Raw genomic sequence first — 9,788 nt, 5'->3', positions numbered from 1 at the left:
TAGAGAGCTTGCTCCGCATGCACAAGGTTCTGTGTTCAATGGACCAGCACTTCAAAGGTACAATACCCTGGTGATATCTGCAGTCAATGCCTGAACTCTACCTCCAGCCCCTGGCATCCAATGGTTGGTTTTCTTTCCCTTTTCCAGAATGCCATATGGATGGAATCATGCACCATTGAAGCCTTTTGAATGTGGCTTCTTTCCGTTATCATAAATTATTTGCTTTTCATCCATGTTTGTTTATATCAGAAGTCTTCTCATTTTATTGCTGAGAGCATTTTATAGTATGGACATATCACGGTTTGCTAGGGGACATTAGGATTGTTTCCAGAGTGAGGTGATTACAAATAAAGCAACTATAAACATTTTGAACAATGGTTTTATACCAAATTGGTCTGAAACAAATTTAGTGAGAATCATCCCTGGGGAATGGGAGAAAGGACAGAAGAGCAGGGCAGGGAAAGGGTCCCAGGGAAGCAGTCTCTGATGTCTTCTGCAGGTGGGGGCAGAGGAGAGTCCTGATGTCCCGATGGATGCAGAAGGGTGCTTGGTGCTTGAGCAGGGTGCTTGGTCCTTGGGCAGAGAAACTTGAGGTCTTGGCACATCTTGCTCCTTCAGTGGTTCGGAGTCCACACATCTGATACCCACACAAGGTGTCAGGATCTACAGAGCACAGGGTCCTCTGGCTGTCCCCTGATTTTGCCTGGGTCATCTCTTCCCTTCACTGGAGCCACACTTAATGAACCTGCCACCTTTCTGCCCTCTTACATTGGAGCCAACTTATTGCTGACCCCTGGTGTGCAACAGCACAGTTCTCGGACACAGGTAGCAATCCTCCTGTCAACCCACCTCAAGAGCCTTCTGTGGGCCTGGGGTTGCCCAGAGTCCAGCTGAGGGCCTACATCAGGTATGGAGGCCCCTGCTGGCTGCAAGTGGAGATGGAGAGCAGGCTCACTGGCACTCCTGATGTGCTTCTGCCCTGCCTGTCTGGCGCCATCAGGCAGATGAGGCTCACAGGGCAAGGGGAAGGTGCTCAGGGCAGGCTCGCTGGGGCTCCTCTTTGGGAGCACAGGGGAATGGGAAAGATCCACGGGATGTGGGCGAGGCTTCACCCTGGGAGGCACAGGCTTCCCCTGGAACATGCAGCCTGCCCCCTGGCTTTTCTGGTGCTGGAGCAGGAGGTAGGTAGCCATGGCCGCATTGAACTTTCTCTTGGCCAGGGACACCCAGGTCTTGCACAGATCATAACCCATATCAAACATGGTGGTCAGTATTTCAGGGTCTGGGCGTATGGGGATTGGCTTACTATAATCATGGGGTAAATCGTGCTTACCCTGTGTCAGCCATGGGTGCTGAAGGATCTGCTTGGCTGTGGGCCGCTTCTGGGGGTCCAGGGTCAGCATTTGGCGGATGAGCATTCGCGCTGCCAGGGAAACACGGGGAGGGTCGCGGTAGGTTGCCAGTGTGATCTGACTCAGCATCTCCTTAGAGGTGTTGCCACCAAATGGGCACCTCCCTGTCAACATAAAATGCAGAATGACACCCAGGCTCCAGAAGTCCACTTGGGGGCCCTCATACTCTTTCCTCAGGATAATTTCGGGGGCAAAGTATGAGAGAGTGCCCCAGAACTGGCACAGCCTCTGCCCAGGCGTGAACCTGGCACTGAAGCCAAAGTCCATAAGTCTGGCGTGGCTTCTGGCATCCACCATGATGTTCTCTGGCTTCAGGTCTCAGTGCACGATGCCCTTGTCGTGGCAGTAGCTCACGGCACTCACTACCTGCCGGAAAAGTCTGCGGGCCTCTTCCTCCTGCATGCCACCCTGTGGCACGTGGTCCAGTAGCCGACCCCCACCTGCGTGTTCCATCACCATGTAGATATTTCTGTGGGTCTCAGCAACCTGCAATAACTGGATCACATTGGGATGCTCCAGGCTCCTCATCATCTCTAGTTCGGAGAGGACCAGGAGGTTCTGCCCTTTCTTCCGCAGGACTTTGATGGCCACCTCTACCCCAGTCAGGCGATGGCGGGCTAGTTTGATCTTGCCAAACCTGCCAAACCCAATGTCCCTCAGGACCTCATACTGGTCCCTCAGGACTGCCTTCTGGCAGGACCTGGGCCCCTGCAACACAACACTACTCTCACTGCTCTGGCTATGCATTCTAAGCAGGAACACCAACCAAGGATGCTAGCAAAAAAAATAAAAATAAAAACAGACCAAAACAACAAATCAAAATCAATAACAGAAACAAGACAAAACAACAAACCCAAATCAAAGAACCAATAGCCAAGGACCACCAGCAACAATTGCCAACCGCCAACCACCAAAAGTACTAACTATCATGGAGTCCAACAGGTCACCTCCAAGGGCTTCCTGTACTTGTGGACAAAATCCCAGCTGTGGCCACTCTCTCATATACCTTTGAAACTTACTCACAATGGCTCCTTTTGACATCAGAGCAAATAATCGCCCAGCCATGCCTGGCCATAATTCCTATGGGTGTCTCCCTTTGGGGCCTCCAGAACTTCTTCCATTTTCAGAATAGGAATAAAGAACTTCAGACATTTTTTGCTTTATTGGTTCACGGAGACTGATGTGTACTTGCTTAGAAATTAATATTCTATGGAACTTCAATGTAATTTTCACTTTCCATTTAAAAACGTGTAATAACTTTTGGTTATTACCTTAAATACATTACACAAAAATAGCATTTATCCTGGTTCCTAAATTGTGGGTGTCTTCTCACATTATACACATCTACCTCATCCTTGTCCCTTGTCCCTTGTCCCTGCACTGGCAGCAGTTTCAGGAAGTCTGGGAAGAGTTTGGGAAATGACAGATCTGGAGAGGCGGGCAGAGTGGACTGCCAGATGACAAGCCAGGAGATACAGACCATCTAGAAAGATGGCCAGAAGCTTAACTAAGGTACCAGAAGCTAATGATGTGGTCAGAATGCTTTTTAAAATGTGTACTCAAGGACATAGTGGGAGGAAAGCAGTAGTGAACATGGTGGACTTGGTGGAATTTTTGGGCAGGGGGGACGGGTGTGGCATCAGCAAGAGAATCACCACACTTGGCCATCCACATAGGGAAGACATGTGTGGAGAACAGGACGTTTGAGAGGAATTACAAGGACTAACAGAATCTACTTACTATTTCGGTGAGGGGCATTGGAAGAGGGATAGGTGCAGCAAAGACCAGGGGAATCCAAAAACCACTGAATGGATCAATGGGTGAACCTGGAGGACCCTGTGCTAAGTGAAAGAAGCCTGACACAGGGAGAGGATACTGTGTGATCCAACCAGTGGAATTTGAAAGACATGTACTTGTAGATGCAAGGAGTAGAATGGTCTATGGGCAACAAAGAGGTGATGGTTAAGGAGTTGTAACATTTCAACTATGCAAGTTGATTAAGTTCTGGAGTTCTACTATGTGGTATCATGTCTAGAGCTGACAGTACTGTCAACTTAAAATTTCTAAGAGGGCAGAATGTATGTTAAATTTTCTTACTAACAAAGCCCCCGGCCCCAGTCATAATAATAAAGAGAATGGGAAGAACCTTGGGGAGGTCTATTTGTCATCTTGGTGCTGGTGATGAATTCGTGGGTGTATACTTTCCCCAAATTCATTGAGATGCATACACAAAATATTCAAGGCTTTTTTTTTTTTTTTTGGTCAACCACTTCTCAATAAGTGATTTTGAATAAATGAATAGATATTTTTCATAAATGGTTTTAATGACTCCAATTATGGACTATTCTTTGAACATATATCTAAGCCAAGGCAAGAGCACATCATTCACCAAGTCTGATTGGCTCTATCAATTGCAGCAGTAGTTTTTCAAGTGTGATCTCCAGACCAGCAGCATCTGCAATATCTGGAGAATGACAGAAATGCAAATTCTCCAGTTCCAGCCAGTCTTGCTGAATTGGAAGCTCAGGAGGTGGAGTTGGGGCCCAGAAATCTGTCATCACAAGCCCTCCAGGTGATTGTTGCATGTTCAAATGTAGAATCCTCTGAGCCTGGTAAGAGGAAGGCTGTAGATATCGGGGAAGCAGGGATGTGAAGAACAGCTGTGATTTCAGGCGCACATTGTATGAGCAGGTGGAGCTCAGACAGTTCTTGGAGAAAGGAGATTGGGAAGGGAAAAATCCTTAAAAGACAAGTACTATTCCCCCCAGTCCCTTGAATTTAGGCCACTGAGATTTTACCAATCCCATTGATCGGGAGTGTATCAAATATCTACTATTTTATTACTGGTATTATGAATCCATTATATTTTCAGGCTAGTCTGGAATAGCACAACATAGATGACAAAAATATTTGATATGGTTACAGAAATAGTTTAGTAACTATGGTGTCCTTGACAAGTGTTGCTCTACTCGGGTTCTTTTTGATCTTTATCTGCATATCAGAACCACCTGGGGAGCTTTAACAAAACCCTCACATCTGGGTGCACCACAAAGTTCTGACTCCATTGCCCCTGTGTGTAATCTGAACATTGGGATTTTAGAAAACTCCCCAGATAATTCTAGTGTGCAGCTAAGTTTGAGACCTATGAGGATATAAATTTATCATCAAGCCTATGAACTTAGGTATTTTTTTTTTTTTTTTGCCAGTGGTGAGGAAGATGATTTGCTCCAGGTGAATTTTCCAAACAGAGGAAATAACAGGTGGGATTTAGCTTTGAGTCAGTACACGGTTCACCTTGGTAAAGCAGAGTGAAGCTGTGTGCTATTATTGTAGGGGATGGAGTTCTGTTCAATTTGACAAACATTTATTGAACTCTCTGGGTAATCTGCTAGTTGATAGGGATTCAGTGAAACACAAGTCCCTGTGTTCAGCTCCTTTTTTAGAGCAGGGATCAGACAGAGTGTGATCTAGAATTTTGTGTTGTCTACACATTGATGGTTCTCAGTATTGGTGAAAGTGCACATTTGTGCATTGGAGTAATCAGGTATTACCATGCTATTTGTGTTATGAACCAGAGCTAAATCACTGGTCTGCAAATAATTTACTCTAGATAAATAAATTACAGTGCACTTGCAGATATGCAAAGATAGCATCACTCACTTAAGTTCCAACATTGAATGAGAATTAGAGATAGCATTATAGATGGAAATTGTTCACATGAGGCCCAAAAGATGATCTAAACCATCCTAAAATCACATATGAAAGATTGTCATATCTGTATTTTGATCAATGATATCAGTAAGTTCCACTTATTCAGCAGCAAATAGATCAATTTGTCTCATCTGTAACTATAGTGTATGTGGAAGAATCACTACATTTGAAGATAGGGTAGGGAGAATTATGTGCAGACAGAGTTGAAGTCAGCAATTCCATGTGGTTTAGTAACACCTAAGAGTTCTATGAAAGTAAGGACCTCAACTCTATGTTTCCAGTGGAGTCCAGCCCAGGAGGCCTTGTTCAGGTACTGAATTGAAGACTGTTTTGCTGCTAATTCTGTGACCTAGTGTTGTCATCACATCATACATCATATTGTATCCAGGCACCAGTGGCTGAAAACAACAGAGACATTCTCAAACTGATGTTAGCACAGCTCAGATGTGCCATTAAGCGATAATCCCTGTCTTAGAATCTGCAGTCCTGTGTGGGATTCAAACTCTACCACCTGCTCTAGGCTTACATTCTAATTACCTTAGTACCCTCGTACAAAAAGAATTCCTGTTAGTTTCAGCAAATTCCTGGGAGGTAGGTCCAAATTGACCTGGCTTGTGTTATATGCCCCATGGGATTCAGCTATTTTCTGAGTCAAATCATATAATTAACCCATGTAGTGCAAGGTGAGCTTTGACATATTGGCTGAGAGTAGGGGGTGATTCGCTTAAAAAGATAGGGTGGTCATTTCCAGTTCTACAGTAGGTATTTGAAGAAATGGATGTGTGGGAAAATGAAGAGCTTATCCCAAGTCATATAGGCAGTAAATGAAAGACACTAACTTGTACTTAGTCTGCTGGACTCTGTAAACTGGCCTAAAGAATGAGGATTTGGGCTAGCCACGGTGGTGCATGCTTATAATCCCAGCCACTTGGGAGGCTGAGGCAGGAGGATCTCAATTCTGAGGCCAGCCTCAGCAACTTAGAAAGGTAAGCATCCCCGAGTTCAATCCCCAGCACCAAAATAAAAAGTTTTTAAAAGGAGCACCTGGGAGTCTACGGAAATGTAAGCTTCAGGGCCATTCACAGCCATAGAAAGCCCCTCTCCATTAAAAACAACCACAAAAAATTGTTTGATTTTCCTTTCAGAGTGCTGCAATAACCATATCAACTTTAGATCTCCCCAAACCTGTCTTTGATTCCTGCATATCTTGTTTCCCCTGCCTGGATGTCCCTTCCTGCCTGCAGTTCTAACAGCCTGTTTCAGGACACATTGCCCTCCAAATTCAGATACTCCAACTGATTTTGATTTGGCACTTTCTCTGGCTTCCCCAGTAAAACATGATTACTTCCTATTCATGGCACCTTCTTTGAAGATCTCCTGGGATATCTGTCACAGTCTCCCTTGTGTTATTTTAGCTGTTTATGTGCATATCTTATCTTTCTACTGAAATGTCAGTCACTCTCAGGTGACTTAGTTTTTCTGAGTCCCCATGGGAGTCACTCTATGGTTGCCTAGGGGTTATGTACCCGATGCATGAATGTTGGGGGATGAGCACAGAATCCACGCCTACCAAGAGTGTCTTTGTTGATTATCCTGGAACTACTGACTTTTTTTGTTTGTTTCATTTCTTTGTTTTTTTCTCTTTTGTATTTTTGGACAACTCTTTATCTTGGTTTTCCCCAAACCAGGAAATTACTTGCTCTGTGCCAATGAATCTGGAAGATTTTTTAAGTAGAGACTTTGAAAGACAAAGGTGTAAAAAATATTGCAGGCCAGATGTATTCATTTAATATTCCAGAGGTCATAAAAAATGCATTAAGGGGAGTCACTAGAAATGTTGTCTCATAATTTCCCTGTTTCTTCTCCTCTGGGACATTTTTGTCACTTATTTCAATGCTTAAGAGGTGGTTGGGTTGTTGTCAAGGCTTTACTAATAAATATTTAATCAGTAAAAACCTTCTTTAAGTCTTTCTAATGGTGTCCATACCAAATACTTTCAGAAATAACAGACTTCTCTCAAATGTACCCTGGAATACGTACACATAGAAAATGCACATCTCTGCAGAACTCACAAGGCTATTTTCTACACCTAATACTCTTACTATTCCATTTAATATTAGATAAATCTTTAAGCACTGTATGTTTTTCTAATTATTTTTAAAAGCAATTTATTTCTAGCTACTGAAAATGCAGCGCATGTTCATAGTGAAAAACACAAAAAAATATATACCAGGGAAAATGCCTGAGTTATTTTCTTTTGCAGACTTCTGAAATGCTTCAACTAAGGTTTTTAGTGCATTGGTAGAGTCGTTAAGAGTCTTTAATTTGTTTCTCACAGTATGTGTTTGCATGTGCTCCCACTGAGACCTGAAGATGCTATTTTAGAACAATTGAAGAGGAACATCATTTCGCCAAACCATATAAAGAGCCTTACCAACTTGTTAATGAGTATGATTAAGATGAAATGAGCAGGTTAGAGAAGTAGAGAAGTAGGTGTACCTTTGTCAAGGAAGATGAATCCAAGATCCTATGGACCAGGACTGCAGGCGACATGATTTGCATACAGGATCCTGTTACATTTCAATTTCAGTGAGCACATTGAGTCAGAAAATATCTATTGTTCAGCTTCTGGAAATTTCACTATTATTCTGAATTTCCTTAAGTAAAAGTTGCTTTAGAAGCCTCCTAAATTCTTTTGGGTGAAACATAAATAAAAGGAAGATTTCATATGAGGTACAAGTTCAAGAAGCAATCAGGAACACTTTTAGGCCAAGTGTGGTGTTAATGAGGCACAGATCTGCTCCTGAAGGCTGAGGAGCTGATATTGACATCTTCAAAAGGAATCATTTCTAACTGAGCACTCCCCTCAGCAGCTCTGCCTCGGCCCTCAGAGGTCTTGCCCACCTCCAGTGTCCTTCACTAGCTTTGTGAAGATGCCACATCTCCAGCCTCAACCTGGACAGGCACAGATCCTAGAGTATGAAAACCACTTCCACATAGCCACTTCCTTCAAATTCAATGTGATTGGTAGTCTCTTACTAATCTTTTTTATCTGCCAGTCTCCTAGTGCCTTAGCCCATAAATCGAAGTCATTTTTATGAAAAAACACTCATTTATTTAAAATCATTTTATTAAGAAATGGTTGACAAATAAAAAAGCCTTGAATATTTTGTGTATGCATCTCAATGAGTTTGGGGAAAGTATACACCCATGAATTCATCACCAGCACCAAGATGACAAATAGACCTCCCCAAGGTTCTTCCCATTCTCTTTATTATTATGACTGGGGCCGGGGGCTTTGTTAGTAAGAAAATTTAACATACATTCTGTCCTCTTAGAAATTTTAAGCTGACAGTACTGTCAGCGCTAGACATAATACCGCATAGTAGAACTCCAGAACTTAATCAACTTGCATAGTTGAAATGTTACAACTCCTTAACCATCACCTCTTTGTTGCCCATAGACCATTCTACTCCTTGCATCTACAAGTACATGTCTTTCAAATTCCACTGGTGAGATCACACAGTATCCTCTCCCTGTGTCAGGCTTCTTTCACTTAGCACAGGGTCCTCCAGGTTCACCCATTGATCCATTCAGTGGTTTTTGGATTCCCCTGGTCTTTGCTGCACCTATCCCTCTTCCAATGCCCCTCACCGAAATAGTAAGTAGATTCTGTTAGTCCTTGTAATTCCTCTCAAACATCCTGTTCTCCACACATGTCTTCCCTATGTGGATGGCCAAGTGTGGTGATTCTCTTGCTGATGCCACACCCGTCCCCCCTGCCCAAAAATTCCACCAAGTCCACCATGTTCACTACTGCTTTCCTCCCACTATGTCCTTGAGTATACATTTTAAAAAGCATTCTGAACACATCATTAGCTTCTGGTACCTTAGTTAAGCTTCTGGCCCATCTTTCTAGATGGTCTGTATCTCCTGGCTTGTCATCTGGCAGTCCACTCTGCCCGCCTCTCCAGATCTGTCATTTCCCAAACTCTTCCCAGACTTCCTGAAACTGCTGCCAGTGCAGGGACAAGGGACAAGGGACAAGAATGAGGTAGATGTGCAAAATTTGAGAAGACACCCAAAATTTAGGAACCAGGACAAATGCTATTTTTGTGTGCTGTGTTTAATGAAATAACCAAAAGTTATTACAGGTTTTTAGATGGAAAGTGAAAATTACATTGAAGTTCCACAGAATATTAATTCCTAAGCAAGTACACATCAGTCTCTGTGACCCACTAAAGCAAAAATTGTCTGTAGTCCTTCTTTATTCCTATTCTGAAAATGGAAGAAATTCTGAAGGCCCCAAAGGGAGATGACCCCTGGGAGTTATGGCCAGGCATGGCAGAGCAATTAATTGCTCTAATGTCACAAGGAGCCATTGTGAGTAAGTTTCAAAGTGCAGGTATACAAGAGAGTAACCTTGGCTGAGATTTTGTACACAAGTACAGGAAGCTCTTGGTGGTAACCTGTCGGACTCCATGATATTTAGTACTTTTGGTGGTTGGCGGTTGGCAGTTGTTGCTGGTGGTCCTTGGCTATTGGTTCTTTGATTTGGGTTTGTTGTTTTGTCTTGTTTCTGTTATTGATTTTGATTTGTTGTTTTGGTCTGTTTTTATTTTTATTTTTTTTTGCTAGCATCCTTGGTTGGTGTTCCTGCTTAGG

At 43.2% G+C, this 9,788-nt stretch overlaps 1 protein-coding gene across 1 annotated transcript; it reads right to left on the bottom strand.

Moving 5' to 3' along the window:
• Positions 1 to 764: 764 nt before the first annotated feature.
• LOC139704633 (sperm motility kinase 2B-like) lies at positions 765 to 1,709 on the bottom strand. The gene has a single exon (XM_071607422.1). It carries the CDS (start codon positions 1,707 to 1,709, stop codon positions 765 to 767), a length of 945 nt encoding a protein of 314 aa, XP_071463523.1.
• Positions 1,710 to 9,788: the final 8,079 nt, after the last annotated feature.

The sequence above is a fragment of the Marmota flaviventris genome, chromosome 2 (assembly GCF_047511675.1).
Source record: "Marmota flaviventris isolate mMarFla1 chromosome 2, mMarFla1.hap1, whole genome shotgun sequence".
Lineage (NCBI taxonomy): Eukaryota > Metazoa > Chordata > Mammalia > Rodentia > Sciuridae > Marmota > Marmota flaviventris.
Note: the sequence above shows the minus strand (reverse complement) of the source record. Positions and strands in the feature narration are given on the sequence as shown.

What these genes read in the sequence shown, in the direction of transcription:
- LOC139704633 (XM_071607422.1), bottom strand. Translation starts at nt 1,709, where the DNA reads ATGGTGGATGCCAGAAGCCACGCCAGACTTATGGACTTTGGCTTCAGT.